Here is a 17634-nt window from a genome sequence, read left to right on the forward strand (position 1 = left end):
AACCAACGTGACAATAAATTATATTTAAAAAAATAATAACAATAAAATAAAATCTAGGTGCACCTGAGTGGCTCAGTCAGTTAAGTGCCGACATCGGCTCAGGTCATGGTCTCGAGGTTCATGAGTTGGAGCCCCGTGTGGGGCTCTGCGCTGACAGCTCAGAGCCTGGAGCCTGCTTCAGATTCTGTGTCTCCCTCTCTCTGCCCCTCCCCTGCTCGTGCTCTGTCTTTCTCTCTCTCTCAAAAATAAAACATTAAAAAGATTTTTTAAAAAATGTTAAGGAGTTGGCGTTGTGGTGTGTGTTTGTTTTTGAGGGCAGAAGAAAATGTATTCAAAACACTGTAGTAAAATATACCTGGTTCCTGACAAGATGGTGAACAACTCAGGGTGTTAGCTTCCAGCATTAAACCTTAAATCCCGGGGGCGCCTGGGTGGGGTCAGTTGAGCATCCGACTTCGGCTCAGGTCATGATCTCACCGTTCGGTTCTTGAGTTTGAGCTCTGCATTGGGCTAGCTGCTGTCAGCACAGAGCCCACTGCAGATCCTCTGTCCCCCCCTCTCTGCCCTTCCCCTGTTCGTTCTCTCTTTCTCTCAAAAATAAATAAAACATTAAAAAACAAAAACAAAAACAAAAACAAAACCTTAAATCCTCTGAAGTGAGAGGGGTACCGATGAATCCAGAGCTTAAAGACCTGCTCAACACAGGGCATAGAGAGGGGGACAGAGGATCTGTCACAGGGCAGGGGCAGGGGCAGGTGTCCCAGACACAGGACAGGATGGGGAGGGTTCCCGTTCCTGTTGTGCACTTTTTCTCCGCCTAAGTGCTCCAGGAGGCCCCCCACACACACAATCTCTCCTCAGGGCAAAGAACTATCAATGCCAGCCCAGCACTCGCTGGAGGCAGCAGGTAACATCAGAACAGCCTAGAAGCCCAGTTGTAGTGAGGAGCTGATAACATAGTCTATTTCTTGAAATTCCAATTAGAATTCCAAGAGGACTTAAAAAAAAAATGGAAAAGTTACTGTAACTTGAATACGGAGAATAAAGAGCCATAAACAGCTAAGATACTTTTGAAAAAGAAAAACAAAGAGGGAAGAGCATGATTCACTCTACTAGATTCAGGAATGCAATAAAGCCTTGGTGGTAATAATTGTTGTTTTTTTTTTAAAAAAAAAGTTGTTCAGGTACTGAAATAGACCCATGATCCAGAACAGAATGAATATTTGTGGAATGCAAGTATGGATAAATATATGGTATTTCTCTTAGCAACAAGAACTTTGTATATAAGAAAAATGTCACCAAAACTCAGTGAAGAAAAGATGGTCATTAATTAACTAATTAATTATTCTTATTTTAATTTAAACCCAAGTTAGTTAACATATAGTGTAATAATGACTTCAGGGGTAGAATTTAGTGATTCATCACTTACATATAACATCCCAACAAGTGCCCTCATCCCAACAAGTGCCCTCCTTAATGTCCATCACCCATTTAGACCATTCCCCCCAACCCAACACCCCACCAGCAACCCTCAGATTGTTCTCTGTATTTAAGAGTCTCTTATGGTTTGTCTCCCTTTCTGTTTTGATCTTATATTTGCTTCCTTTCCCTTACGTTCTTTTGTTTTGTTTCATTTCACAGATGAGTGAAATCATACTAGGTTTGTCTTTCTCTGGCTTCACTTAGCATAATACACTCTAGTTCCATTCATATTGTTGCAAACGACAAGATTTCATTCTTTTTGGTTGCCAAGTAATACTCCTTTGTGTATATATACCACATCTTTATCTATTCATCAGTCGATGGACATTTGGGCTCTTTCCCTACTTTGACTATTGTCGATAGTGCTGGTATAAACATTGGGGTGCATGTGTCCCTTCGAAACAGAACACCTGTATCCCTTGGATAAACACCTAGTAGTGCAATTGCTGGTGGTAGGGTAGTTCTATTTTTAATTTTTTGAGGAACCTCCATACTGTTTTCCAGAGTGGCTGCACCAGTTTGCATTCCCACCAGCAGTGCAAAAGTGTTGCCCTTTCTCCACATCCTTGCCAGCCTCTGTTGCTTCCTGAGTTGTTAATTTTAGCCATTCTGACAGGTGTGAGTTGGTATCTCACCGTGGTTTTGACTTGTAAGAAAACATGGTCATTTAGACTGATTCAGAGTTGGAAAACTGATTAACTATATCAAGAAGAGTAAAACTTGCTCTCTAACCTAAAAGGATGAACTTCAAGAAAGAATTAGAGATATCAATGTGAAAGATAAAACTACAAAACTAATACAGGAAAACTGTTGAAGAATATCTTTGTGAGCTTAGGGTGAGGAAGGATTTTTTTTTTTTTAAGAGGAAAAACTGATGGACTTGACAAAAAATAATAGAGGTAGTAATTTTTATTCAACAAATGACACCACAAAGTTAATGAATTGGAGATATATTAAAAAAAGATATTTGTCCTAAGTAAAACCAATGAGATATTAATTTCTAGATGACACAAAGTACTCCTGTATGTCAGAAAGAAAAAACCATGAACTCAAATAGGAAAATGGTCCAAAGATATAAATATTCCATTCACAGTGAAGGAAATAGAAAGAGCTAATAGATACACCAAAAAATAGACAACAGTGCTAATAACCAGAGCTGTGTACTTTAAAGCAACACTAAAATAACTTTATGTTCATCAGATTGGTCCAAAACTGAAAAGTTAGATAATGTCAAGTGTTGGACTATTTGGGGAATCAGGAATCCTCATACATTGCTGGTGGGAGTATAGACCTAAGTACAGTTAAGCTACAATATGATCTGACACTATTTACAGTATATACCTGAGAGAAATGATCCTGTACAAGGCCATTCATGGCACATTTTCATTACAATGGAGATTTCAAAGTAGATGCCTGTAACATTAACAGTATGTGGCAGTCAAAAGCCATGAAGAACGTAAACATCTAACAATGTTCATTTCAAGCAGAACTTGAAAACTGCACGGAGGGAAAAATGAGAACTGGATTGGGATCCATAGCACAACACCACTTATTTATATTACAGTCATACATCCTTTGGGGCACCTGGGTAGCTCAGTCAGTTGAGTGCCTGCCTTCGACTCAGGTCATGATCTCACCGTTCCTGGGTTCAGGCTCTGTGCTGACAGCTCAGAGCCTGGAGCCTGCTTCGGATTCTGTGTCTCCCTCTCTCTCTGCCCCTCCCCCATTCTCTCTCTCTCTCTTTCTCTCTCTCAAAAGTAAATAAATATTTAAAAAATTTTTAAATCATACATCTTTTAGAAAAAATTCACAGTGTATATCTTCCAAGAATCCATGCATATCGAAGGAAAAACATGATCTGCATTAGAGACAGTGCCTATGGAGGGTGAGGACATACGGGGATACAGGTGGGGTTGATGACTGTGTGACAACTGGAGAGTATGATTAATCCAACTCTCTGCACCTCAGGTTAAAAAAAAAAAAAACCACCTGTGGAACAGCTTAATGAACATTATTTTTTAAGATGCTAAGACCAACAACAAGGAAAGACACGTTTAAACATTAAATAAAATGGTCACTCTAAACTTTATCTAGACACTATCTCATAAATTCAGCATCACTGAGGGAGTGATCGCAAATGTCAAGGAGTTCTTTACAGAGTCTGTCTTGTGAAACGGGTACAGGGGAATGTGGCATCTCTAAAACAATGTGCAGTAAGTTTTATTTATTATTTATTGTTTTTATTTATTAACAGCTGAAATAAACACTTGCGTTTATTCCGGGCTCATTTCAGAGAAAACCAGTAGGATAGTGACACCACCATTTGGAGAAGTGACTAAGTGCCATTCCCTGCACACGGGGAGAGCACCCACTCTAGGAGATTGTGCAGATTTGCACCAGAGACCATTCTAAAGTCTTGAAACGTTAGAATAAAAAATAAGGGCATCCGTCTCTGTTTCCCTTATTTCCAATTTTGCTGTTAGCATCCGCCCAATGTTTAAATGGAGCGTCATTCGAAATGTACTTTTTATTTCAGTGATTCAAAGCTATTATAAAGCTGCTCAGTAGAAAAGCATAACTTCATAATAACTTCACATAACTTCATCTCAAAAGGACTTCGTTTCCAAAGGAATTTCATAATACATGCGATATGACCCCTCTATCTGTAGGAGGGACTGGAAATGAACTGCAGGGCTGTGAGTTCTGCCCCTTTTAACTCTGAAGTCATTTGCGTGGCGTTGGGTGGTGTAGAACCAGCAGTTGTAGATCCCTGAACAGCATTTGTGGCTCCTCTCCTTCCAGCCCTGCGTGGACTGTCACCAGTGCATTACTAATTGAACATGATGGGCACTAGGTTGATTAAAGGGAAAATTGCATTCTACTTATCAAATGCTGATTAGCATAAGTAGCACATGTGCTTGCTTTCTCTTGCCCTATTCAATAAACATTTCATTAGAAAAATGAATTCTGTCACTTGGGAAATGGGGCTCTAACTCATAAAGTTTTTACTCGCCATGTAATATTCAGAGGAACTTGATATACAGTCCGTGGGGGGTGTGTTGCTGTATTTATTTGAAAAACTCCCCAAGCAGATCTTGGCCAATACTTTGCTTTTAAAATAGGGGAAGTAAAAAGGCAACTGATGTGAGGTCTTGGCCCCAGGACATGAAGAGCAGCTGCCCCGGGCCCCCTGGCCAACAGATCAGAGCCCTCCAGGGCAGAGACACCAGGAACATAGGCTGCTCCCCTCAGGAGACAGTCCCACAGCCGAGCGGCAAAAGGCCTCACCGAGCGTGGCCCCTGCCGCAGCTAGCTGTCTGGGTTCCAGGTCTGGTGCCCCACTGCAGCTGCAGCAACTTTCCCAAGCAGCTGTAAACATCTCCTGTCTGACCCTACCTCTCCCCCACGCCAAAGTTAGAGGAAGGCAGTGTAAGGGAAATGAGGGGAGTAAAGTATTGACTTCCTGAGGCGCCTGGGTGGCTCAGTTGGTTAAGCATCCGACTTCCGCTTGGGTCATGATCTCATCATGGTTCATGGGTTCGAGCCCCCCCCACCCCACCCCGCATTAGCACTGATGGCGCGCAGCCTGCTTGGGATTCTCTCTCTCCCCCTCCGTCCCTCCCCCACTTGTGCTCACTCTCTCTCAAAATAAACAAGCCTAAAAAAAAAAAGAAAAAGAACTGACTTTCCCCTCTGTTGTAGCTGACACCCTTTGGTGTGTCTGACTAGCTTGCGGTGGCTCCCTCAGTTCTGGAAACCGTTTGCCCACTTTGCCTGCCAACATGGTTAATGGCTTGCACTCCGTGACCCACCTGGACCTTCATTGATTGGATTGGGGATGGGGGAGTCACCTATCTCAAGCTGGGCCAGTTACCTCCTTCTTCAGATTCTGGAACTAGGTCAGAGTGGCAGCAAATTCCACTAGTACTTGGAATCACAGCAGGTAGGCCATATTCTACCACATGGACCACAAAGATAGAGGTGGTCAGAGAGAAAGCAAGCTAGAAGGAATTGAGTAAAAAAAGCCAGAGGAGAGGAGAGGAGAGGAGAGGAGAGGAGAGGAGAGGAGAGGAGAAGAAAACCTAGAGACTTTGCACTTCAGATTCAAAAACGCCTTTGGCATGCATGCCCTTGAATCCAAAAGAAAATCCCTGGGTCCTGAAATATTCTTCCCACTTTTGCTTAGTTTCTTTTCCACGAAACTATTAGGTCTTGACTAATTAATATAACATTTTTCTTTCAAGAGGCTCAAAGTGACTGAAAGAGAGCCCAGGATTCATCAATATCCATGAGAAGCTAGTGCCAAGGTGTCCACAAAGTTTGGAAGATGGAAAGCAGATGGCCAGGCAGTAATTGACTCAGCAAAGCAGAGAAAGTACAGTCATCAGCACCTGCAGAAGGGAAAGGTCAAAACAAAACAAAAGCAAGTAGATACTTGCCGTAGAATCCAAGAAGGGGTCAGGATTTAGAAGCACCAGATATAATTGAAGAGTAGATTGGGGTGGGGATTTTACACGAAGAATGCCATCCTATATGTGGTTGCTCATACAGGAGCTGAGTGACCAGTTCTCCCTCAGACCAGCAGAAGTTAGGATAGTGCCTCTCTGAAGAAAAAGGACCACGGGGGGCTCTGGCCATGGACATGGGCTCATAAGACAAAGAGGAGGACAAGGGGGAAACGTTCCACTGAAAGATAGAGAAGATGATTGACAGTTTGCATGCTGAATCAGGACCACCCAGCCTCCCTCTCCTGCTCTCCCAGAATGCAAGTAAATGCTTATGCAAGTAAATGCATTATAAGACGTTTATGCCTTATTCTTCATATGTCAAATACAGCCAGTATAGCACAGACACCAACCAACTGGAATGAACGCTGGCTTTAGCACTGAGGTTAGATCTTGTAGGCGTTAACCCTATAGTTGCTAGTTGTGGGAAGTGGGGTTTCAGAAGGGTCAGGGTGGTAAAGTAAAGGGCAGTCTGAGAGCTCAGGACAGTGGCTCTATACCCCAGTAATAAGAGTTTCATTATTTTAACAACAAGTGTGTCTGCACTAGTGTGTCCCAGCTGAACATCAGCCTTGTTCATACCTAGAGGCAAGAAATTCTTCTCTGGTGAAACTGAATTCTTCTCTGATGAAAATCTGAAAACTTAGAGTCCCTAAATATAAAAGCCAGGTCACGCCCAATCATCTGACAGTGAACCCCAGTAGTCAACAAAACTGCCCATGCACACAGAGCTTCCAACTGGCTTCGAGTACCTCCAGTTTAAATAGGAATGGACACGCCGGACCATTCCACTTTTGAAGGAAGCCCGTGCCATTAAAGATGGAGACCAAACAAAGGAAATACAGAACTCAGAGGAAACAGACATGAGGCAGGGAACAGGGGGTTAAAAAAAAAAAAAAAAGACTTCCAATTATAGAATTAATATCTTTAGAGGGCTAAGTAAAGAAATTGCAACCAGAGAAGAAAAACAACCACAAAAGCATATATGCCACTCACGTATTTAACGTTTATTTAGCATGTACTATATATATCACCCTGTTTCAGTGATCACTTCCTATTTTCTGCCCTCCTGCCACCCCCACAGCCACAGCCCTGGAGGCATGCTTATCACTTCTCAGCCTAACGTTAGCAATTGACTTGCAATTCATTTCCCTGTCTCTAGTCTTGCTCTCCTATAATCCACCATTTACATTTAGAAGGTAAACTCCCAGGATCTATGGCATTTCCACTGCTCAGAGAAAAGAGCCCAGAAACCTTAGCTCTGCACACACAGCCCCCAACTCGGCAGTACTAAAGCACTTGACATTCCCCTAAACGTGCTGACATTTCCCAGCTTCGTGTCTTTGAGATCCTTCTGCCTGAAATCACCTTCCTTAACTCGTCCACATTGAGAGACAACTCCTCTCATGTCACCCTAACACCAGGTAGCACTGAACATGCTCTGCTCACTGTCACTGTACCAAGGACTTTGTGCTCTTCCCTGTCATGGAAATGTTGGTTCCACGTCTGTTGTCCCTCAAGGCTCGGGACTTTGCCTCATTTGGATCCTCGAGACCTTGCCCAGTGCTCGACACCTGGTAGAGTGATGTTCTTAGACTAGACAGGTAGGTGGGTGGATGAATTTAGGAACCGAGCTGTGTCTTATGGGGTGAATAGAATCTGGACTGGCAGAAAGAAAAAAGGAAGGCATTCCAAAGCGGGAGAATGTAATGAGTGTTCAGGTGGAAGCAGGGACAGGCACGGTGAAAACACTACCCAGCCTAGAACACAGGATGGGAGCTAGGCAGAGGAGAGTCCGTGAAGCCTCGGAACAGGAGTTTGGTTTAGATATGGCAGAGCATAGAATCTGTTGTTAAAATGGTTTGCAGGTCTTTGAGTAACTACAGGTTTGAGTTAGTCCAATGAATCTGTCGTGAAGCCTGGTGTAGACCCCCCCAAAAGTGAAATGTGTAAAGAGCAACATGTGTGAACCCTGAGTGTGTACACGATGTATCATGCGGAATATCTTAGGTAAGACTCATTTCCTTCTCATGAGGCAGGAATCATTACCCCCATTCTGGACACGAAGGAACTGAGACTTGAAGAAGTTAAGGAGCTTGCCAAAGACCACAGCAAATGCCAGTAAACTTGAATCCAGATCTAGCTCACCACAAATACTGTATTCTTTGAACTCTGTATTCTAATTGTATTCAATAACTCTGATTGATATAGAAATCTAGGTCATTTCCATACTTGACCAAAAATGTGACAACTCCGCTGAAGTAAACACCATTTAAATTAATTTCCGGCTTTAAGGTCTGGTGTATTTTATTTACAAGCAAGCAAGAAAACACTTGGTATGATGTAAACAATCACATAATTTCTTCGGCCTTAGTTTACTCATCTATAAACAAATGATTACCTCATAGAGTTGCTACAGGGGGGCTAATGAGTTAGTGAATTTAAAGTGCTTAGCTAGTATTTGATACATCCCAATACTTGATAAATATTAGCTACCGTCATTATGTTTGTTTTACTAACTTAATAATACCATTCATGTAATAAGTTTAATCCTTTAAATGTTTTACGAAACAAGCTAAGAGAATAGGTCTTAAATGTCCTCACCACAAAAAAAGAAATGGCAGTTCTGTGACATGATACATTTTACAATATACGAGTGTAATATCAACACTGTTGTGCACCTTAAACTTACACAATGTTGCGTGTAAATTGTATTTCAATAAAGCTGGAGAATAAAAAAAGTAATAAAATAAAATAAACATGAAATAAAATGTTTCTCTTCAGGATACAAAACCTTCACATCTTGCATTACATACAAGAATTACTTTGCAAGTTAATATTTTGAAATTATAGGCAATATACAGGTGAATCTTCTTTATACACTCTTACTACATAAATGGCTGTGCTACAGTCAAATATATTAAAATTACTCACTAGAAACCAGAGCCACCATTTCCATCACAGTGATTTCCTAAGCCATCCCACAAAATATAAAATCAGACACATAATGAGGCACTGCTTTTGAACTTCTTATAAGCCCAAAAGGTACTGCACCTTGTTTACTTGACAGCTCAGCCATTAATTTCAGAAAGGCTAAAATGAATAACCACCCAGGTTACAGTTGCCTTGCAGGGATCCCTCTGCTATAATCTCATAGTTTTTTCACCTAATTAATTTCCCCTTTCCTTACACCAGAGTTTCATGAGTGTATCTTGTTTGGAGGAGATTAAGAGTCACACGCTTCATTAGCAAGGTGTAAATTATCAGCGAGGCCCTCTCCATCCACCTGCTTAATCGGGTTAATGAAGCACCTCTGCAGGCCCTTCCTAGTGCCGCCCTCTCCATGCTCTCTGCAGGTTTCACCTCCCTCGGCTGCTGGAAAAACAGGGAAGTGTTTAAAGGTGCTACTGGCCTGCTCTATTTCCAACAAGGGAAACCTCGACACTAAAATTCAGCTTAGCTTTGGTCTTTTGAAAGACAAAAATTGTTGCTTGGGGAAAATTACCAACAGGTGTTTCCACTTTTGCCTTCCTGTCTCCTGCTCTTTCAGAGAGTTTGCCCTGAGTGGGGCTTGAGTCAACTCTTGAGATTAGGGTTGTGACCATCGAATAGAGAGTCCTAATCTCCCTTTAGGCCTCTTGAATATCAGTGCAAATGTCAGGAAAGTAATCTCCATCATGGTTTTTTCTGGTTATCTCTGCTTTGGAGATCATCAGGGTAGCTTTTTCTTTTTCATCATTTCTAAGTTCTTGAGTGTTGACTTAAAACCTCTGCCAAGAAATTTTTTTTAAATGTGATGCATCACGGTGAGCTGTGTTTAAGCTGGTCATTTCTACAATATCCTTACTCATAAAGGAATGTTCGTGGTGGCTCCTCAAGCCCTCCGGGTGATCTGCAAGCTTACTTGGAGCATGCTGATCTTACACCTATAAAGACAGAACGAGACAACTACGTGCATCTAAGGTAAACATTTACTGGAACACTCTTAAATGGGCTTCTGTTCTACTCTCCATTGCACTCCGTCCTCCAGGGGTAAAGCTAGCGGCTTCACAGCTTCCTCAGGTCTGTAGCTGAGCGGGAATGAACACTTGGGTCCCTTCTGGCATCCCCTCAGGCCAAATTTTCAATGAACTTAAAATTAATTAGAGGTCAAATTTGGATGTCAGTGACTATCTCGGGAATTTTGTCCGAGAAAGAAGCCCATTGTGCTTAAATCCCCTGACCATATGAATTAAATCTCTTCTTAGAATTTGCCATTATCAGTTCACTGAATTGCCCATCCCCAACGGCCAATGAGAAGTACTCCAGCTCCTGCTTTCTGAAACTCCCTAAAGTGTAAAGACAACATTCGTGGAGAGAAAAAAAAAAAATCCTTTACTAGATCAAGTTCTCCCTTTAACCATCTGTATACACTTTGATTCAAAGTGAATGGGGTTGGGGGTGGGAGAAGAAAAAAGATAGAAGAGGATCCGTAAGTACATTCAACTTGTGTGCTTGTTTTGGGTATTCAGGTGGAAACTACCAAGGACAGGTGTGCTATAGGCTTTAGTTTCTACTAGAATATTTATACTCTTCAGTTTATGCAACCTTCAGCACATTGCAATTTGAGCTTTTAAAACCATGTCTCATATGATTAATGCCATCCCTCAAACATAAATACACACACACGTACACAAGCACATGTATAGTCCTACGTTTCACAGAAATCCTTCCTTCAGCCTCTTCTGATAGGGCAATTTAAGGTGAATTATATGAATAAGCAGATTGGTCCATCCGTAATGTCAACACTGATAATGCAAATACAGTAGAGGATTTTAGGCACGTAGGTTTTTCTTTTATTATTAATGAAAAGTAATCAAATGACAACTGAATGTGTTTCCATTCAGGCCAGTGAGACAGTGTTAACATTAATGTCGGAATCTGTTTATCTTCGCACTCAGTTGTGTGGTTGCAATTATTACGTTGTTCAGATAAGAAACCTTTACTTTTGCAGCAGCTCCCTCATTTACTTCCTTTATAATCACTCCCATTACAGTCACAACTACCCATGTCTGATGTAATAATTCTCTTTGCAGCCGTGCAATCTCTAAGACAACATTCATTAACATGCACCACGCTGACCTCAGTGTGTGCTATGCACCAAGAAGTGTCCAGGGCTGCTTAGCAGTCAGGGGTCAGCAGATAACTCTGCCGCCCAAAATGTGCTAGAAAGCAACGTCCTGCCTCCTCTCCACATAAGGAATACTTAGGCCCCTCTTTTCTCTGTAAGCACATAGAAGTTCTCATTGGCTCCAGAATAAACCTAAGGAGAGAAGGTAGCCTTAAATTTCATATCTGGATGATGGCTGCACATAGGACGACATGTTCCAGAATCTGATCTGTACCTCTTCCACACAATGTTTGTGAAGGTAACCCAGTGAGAAGAGACATCTCCCTGCATCCCAGGCACTATCTATGTTTGGACCGTTCTCCGCCTTGGGAACCATAAATTTCAGCCCCACGTCAATTGCACCGAAAGTCTGCATTAACGTAGACTGACAACTATGGGCATTATAATCAGTGTGCAAGTAATATCAAAGGATAGGTGAGAAACTGGATCTTTTGGGAGAACCACCTGCGATGTCAAATGATTCCCAAGAATGTGAGGGCAATCACATGATGCTCAACTGCCTCAGAGCTGTGAAAGCTGACTCTATACTGTTTTTTTCCGTAGGCACCTTAGTATATTTCTAGCTATAGAACTTTTAATAGCCACTGGTGTTTTTATGCCTTCAAATTTTCATTAAATTAATTAATTAAATCTCACTAATTAAATAAAAATCAAATGCAACTTTGAAGTCTCTTAATTTTCTGCTACCCTGAAAGCATGTTCTGACTTTCCAGATAAGATGATTACATTCCATTATGATCAAACTTTCTCGTATTTCTGATAAGTGAGTCTGCATCAGGGAAGAAGAGGGAAAGAAAGCACATAACTTAGGAGAATGAGACTTTCCTGTTGAAGATAACTGCAAACCGGAGTGTCCCAGCTTAACTGCCTTGACTCATGTTTCACAGTTCATAGTTGAATTGAAATTACCTCCATTTATTCATTCAGCATTTGACAATCATTCACTGAACGTCAGTGCTCTGTGCTGAACACAGCACTAGACAGTGGATATATGTAGATAAAGAACAACCATGTCCTCAAAGTGAGGCTCGCTCCCTCCAGGATAGGAGGTTCCTTTGGTGAACAGAAACCAATGGCTTCAAAGTCGCAAGGTATCTTAAACATCGGTAATTCAACCTCCCTTCTTTAAACTACAGGAATTCCTTCTACAAAACACATGACCAAAGTCTCAGCCTGTTTCTGCTTGACTAGTTCACAGATGGAGAGCTGACACCTCTGCAAGTCAACACTTTCCCACTATTTGGTCACTCTCTGTGTTACTGAATTATTTCGTAGCATAAGCCCCGATTCTTCTCACTGTAACTCCATCTACCATCACCCCACTACCTTTCACTCTAGAATATAATTAATTCCTTCTTTATTTTTTCTGTGTATCACATATTTACAGACAGTGATTATATCTTCCCTACTTATTAAGTATTCCAAATTTCTTCCAATGTTCTTCAACGGAGAGAATTTGCAAGTCACCGTGTTTTTCAAAGTCCTTCATAAAGTGTGAACCCAGACCTGGGTGCAGCTCTGCAGTTATGAGCGGAAGACTCTACTTCTACTAATTCAGTCTACAGAGGCATTTCATGTATATTTCTTGATCGGAAGTCTCTCACTTTTCCTGCACCCCAGGAGTTTTTAGAGCCCAAACCATTCTTACCTGGCAACTGCCCCCCCAAATTCTTTCTACCTTTTAGGGATGTCATTGTACTCCCAGGCACCTAGAGGTGAAACCTTGAAGTCTTTTTTTTTTTAAGTTTATTTATTTATTTTGAGAGAGACAGAGAGAGTCCTAGTAGGGGAGGGGCAGAGAGAGAGAGGGAGAATCTCAAGCAGGCTCTGTGCTGTCGACGCAGAGCCCTACTCGGTGCTCCAACTCATGAACTGAGATATCATGACCTGAGCCAAAATCAAGAGTCGGGCACTCAACCGACTGAGCCACCCAGGTGCCCCAAACCTTGAAGTCTTAAGTGGGTATTTATTATATCTCACTTGGACTATTTACTTATTTTTTTTAAATTTTGCTTTTGAGTAAACTCTACATCCAATGTGGGGCTCAAACTCATGAGCCCAAGATCAAGAGTCTCGTGCTCTACCGACCGAGCCAGCCACGTGTCCCTAGTTTGGGCTATGTAAATGGCTGCCAACCGGTCTTTCTGCCTTAAATCTATCTGAGCTACAATCCATCCTTCAGCTACTACCACAGTCATCTTTGTAAGGAGGTACCTCTGATCATTTCAGTCCAAGCTGATGTAAACTATGCATCTTTTTATACTTCCCCTCCACTTCTGTTGGAAATGTTTAAATTTCTTAACCAAATATACATATTTTTACTTGCCACATTTTATTTGTACTCCTATCACTACCATTAGGGTGATAACTGTGCAGTTATATTTACAACCTTGGTTAATACTCCACGTTCACTTTATTACTCATGTAGTCTATTGATATCGAACTATCAAGGGCCCTAAGAATTGGGGTTTTTTAACTTTCTATTCTGCTTTTCCTTCCATCACTGGGCACCTTTTCTAGTATAATTTTTCTCCAAAGGCCACAACTTTTGTTGTCCATAGAATCAACAAAGAGAGTTACTGACCATAAGAGAAAGAAAGATACAGTGCTATAAAAGAGGCAGAATTTGAGTTGAGCCTTAAAGGATGGGTAGGACTCAGGGATTGCGATAGAATAAAAGGCATTATTGGTGTCAGGATTTGCAAAGAATAAAATGGAAGCGGGCACAGAATTTTGATAGGTCTAATTGCCAAGAATATAAAGTGCATGAGAAAAGGATACATAGACCCTAAGAGAAAAAAAGGGATTGGATCTTAGTGTGCTTGAATGCCAAATGGTGGCATCTGATACCATTGGAATGACACATTTATAATTTACAGTGGTCAAAATTCTACCTGTGCCTCCAAACTTTGGATTCCCTATCTCTTCAAAATTGATAAAGATATATACTAGGTTAGGTTTACACTGTGTTGTTTGTTCTCATTTGAATCAGTTGAAGTAGATGGAGGGTAGTGGGTTTTATGACCCTTGCCATGTATCACCGATTCGGGAAGATGGGGACGCTGCCCACTGTGCTATCACTTGACAGTCGCAGGCACAGATCCCTTCGTGCTCCTCAGTATGGTAACATCACAATGTGGTTCTTTCTGTTGGGGACAGCTACAGAATTTCTTCCAATTGCTAAAACTTGCATGTACATTTTTGCATTCTTCCAAGTATTCTTTCCCCATCCTCTTCTGAACATCTCTGGGTCCACTCCACAAAGGAAGAACTTCTTACCTGCTGCAAGGCTCGAATGCTGCTAAGTTTCTCCTCTTCCTCCTCCTCTCTCCCTTTAATTATACTCCTTCACCATGTGCCTCTTGCCACTGATTTTGTGCCATTTCTGTGCATGGGACAATTTTTTCCATCTGGCTGACTTCTATCTCTGAGCACTCCAACCTCTTCAAAAGGCAGAAAATCTGTCCTTTCTAGAACATGGATTCCTAATCTGAAGTTCAAAGGACCAATCCCCACATGCACATATACAAGGTGTTTGTGCATAGAATTCTGGGGGAAGGGGCCATGAACTTAGATGGAAGGAAAAAAATCACACCTTTAATTGCACTCACCTCTTAGAGAAATTTAGCATTTTCTTCCATTATGAACATAGGCAACAAACTTCAGTATCTTAAGCAACACCTGTGACTTTGTCTTGAGTAGAGAGAGATCACAGATATTTTCATCATATTTCAGTTGCAGATATCTCAAAATATTGTCTAGGCCCATAAAAACTTCAGAATTAAAGTCATTATTAGTCTCACTGCTAGATCTTATTTTTAAGGCATTAAAAAAGAAAGGCACAGGGCCTCCTGGCTGACTCTGTCGATAGAGCATGCCACTCAATGTCGGGGTCTGAGTTCTAGTCCCACCTTGGATGTAGAGATTACTTAAATAAATAAAACTTTATTTATTTATTTATTTATTTAGAAAGGCACCTATTACTATATCACAACTTTTTTTTTTTTTTTTTTACTATTTTGATAAACCATATTTCAGCTAATTGGTTTCCTTTGCAATTCTGTTATTTTTAATGCATTAAAAATGTTCTGGAGTGTCTAGCTGGCTCAGTCAGAAGAGTCTGTGACTCTTGATCTCAGGGTTGTGAGGTCAAGCCCCAGGTTGGGCCTAGAGCCTGCTTAAAAACAAACAAAAAAAAACCCTTCAGTCTCTGACACCGCAGGAGATGTGTTACATTGCCTCTTACCTGCTGACGTCCTCTAGGGCAATGCCTCCCCCCAGTGCCAAGGACATCAAGAAGATTCTGTACAGCATGGGCATTGAGGTGGATGACGACCTGCTTGACAAGGTCATCTGTGAGTTGACCGGAAAAAGCATTGAAGACATCATGGCCCAGGGTATTGGCAAGTTGGCCAGTGTGACCGCTGGTGGGGCTGTGGCTATCCGTGCCTCCCCAGGATCTGCAGCTCCTGCTGCTGGTTCCATCCCAGCTGCAGCAGAGGAGAAGAAGGATGAGAAGGAAGAGTTAGAGGAGTTGGACAATGACACGGGATTTGACTTGTTCCATTATAGTCCCGCTGTCCTGTAAACAAATCCCTTTTTTACATACATACATACATACTTTAAAAAAGTGTTCTGAGCAGTCTACGAACATTACCAGACTGCCAAAGGACTCCAAAGCACAGAAAAGGATTAGGATCCCTGCCCTGGAGAGAAACCCCACTGCATTTAGAGTACATATATTTTTGTTTTATAGTACGTGTGACTGGGGGCGCTTGGCTGGCTCAGTCAGAAGAGCATGCAACTCTTGATCTTGGGGTTTTGAGTTTGAGCCCCACACTGGGTGCAGAGATGACTTAAATAAATAAAAACTTTTTAAAACTAGAGTACATATAATTGGTGAATGCTCTAGAAAGAAGACACACTTACCCGGCTATTCTTCCAGCAAGGGAAAAATGGCTAAGAGCATGGACTGAATCCAAGAGTCAGGTTTCGAATTCCAACTCTATCATTTCCTGGGGTTGCAGCACTGGATCTATCCTCAAAACTCTGTGTCTATGTACTTACCTAAGATAAAATATAGGTTGTAAAGTTTAAGTGAAATTTTATATCTAAGTGATTAGCAAGTACCTGGTACGTAGCATTCAGTAGATAAAAAATAGCTATCGTTAATAACAATTATAGTCAATTATTATCATAGATGATAGCAATATTAGTACTATTATTGATTATTAGCATTAATTACTAATATAGTCATGGTTTAGTACAATGACTATGATCCCTTGCTAAAGCATTTTAATTACCATTTAACATCAGCGACTATGATCCCCTCAATTCCGCCACGACATGTCTTTGTCTCAAAATGTTCATCATTAAAAGTCTTCTGCAAAAGAGTGATAATGAAAAGCCCATTCAATTCAACTAATATTAAGGTACGATTGTGTGTGCTGTGCTCTATACTGGGTGATGAGGTTGTAAGATGGCTAAGGCTTGGCTGGCCCCCTGCCCTGGGTAGCTCGTGGTCTAGCTGGAAAGACAATCATGTAAACAAACAGTTATGATAACTTATAATAAGTGCTAAACATTAGTCCTAGCAAAGTGCTGTGAGAACCTGGTAGACAGAGGGATTAGCTGACCAAGGAGGCAGCAGCTGAGCTGGAAGTCTTCACAGAGATGGTGATATTTGAGCTGTCTGGAAGGATGAGTAATGGTTTAGGAGGCAGAAAAGGTATAATGTGAGTCAAAGCCCAAGTCAGAGAATTGCGAAGGAATGCCAAGAACAAAAGTTTTGCTAGAATGTAGGGCGCGGGGTGAGGAGTGAATTGAGATGAAGCTAAAAGGGCATTTACCACCTGGGCCAGGCCAAGTGTTGTAGAGACTTGCCGTTCAAATTGTGGTCCCAGGACCTGCAGCATCTGCCTGAGATGTTGTTAAAAATGCAAATTCTTGGGCCTCACCCCCAGACTGACCAGAACAGAATCTGCATTCTGAAAGCCCCAGATGATTTGTATGTGCATTAAAGTTCGAAAAGCGCTGTTGTAGAACCGTAAATGCTAGGCTAACATGTTAAGCCTTTATCCTGTGGCCCTTATACGTTATAGATCTGGTTTGTAGAAACTAAATTTAATAGCAGCATGAACAGATTGGAAGGTAGAGAAGAGAAAGCAGGATGGGTAGATAAGAGACCAAAGTAAGGGCTCTGTCAAGGTATAGAGGGAACAAAAGAGACAGATAAATACCCCCTGGCCTTGCCTTTGGTTGCTAGAGTCATCATAACCTGTCAATAATTTCTCTGTATTAAGCACCCGCTGTATTCCAAGTCCTGGACTGGGCACTGGGAGGACAGAAATAAGTGTAAAGTGAAATCCCCTGAAAATTTCACCCTATATAATGAGATGACAGACACACGAAAAGTCAACAAATACACAGGGGGCTGTATATGTGTCACACATACATGTACACATGCACGTATGTGAA

General features: G+C 41.5%; 1 protein-coding gene across 1 annotated transcript; it reads left to right on the forward strand.

Moving 5' to 3' along the window:
- Positions 1-15382: 15382 nt before the first annotated feature.
- Positions 15383-15745, forward strand: LOC122239515 (60S acidic ribosomal protein P2-like). The gene has a single exon (XM_042989262.1). The coding sequence runs from the start codon at positions 15383-15385 to the stop codon at positions 15743-15745; it is 363 nt and encodes a 120-aa protein (XP_042845196.1).
- Positions 15746-17634: the final 1889 nt, after the last annotated feature.

This window comes from Panthera tigris, chromosome B3 (assembly GCF_018350195.1).
Source record: "Panthera tigris isolate Pti1 chromosome B3, P.tigris_Pti1_mat1.1, whole genome shotgun sequence".
In the NCBI taxonomy this organism is placed as follows: domain Eukaryota; kingdom Metazoa; phylum Chordata; class Mammalia; order Carnivora; family Felidae; genus Panthera; species Panthera tigris.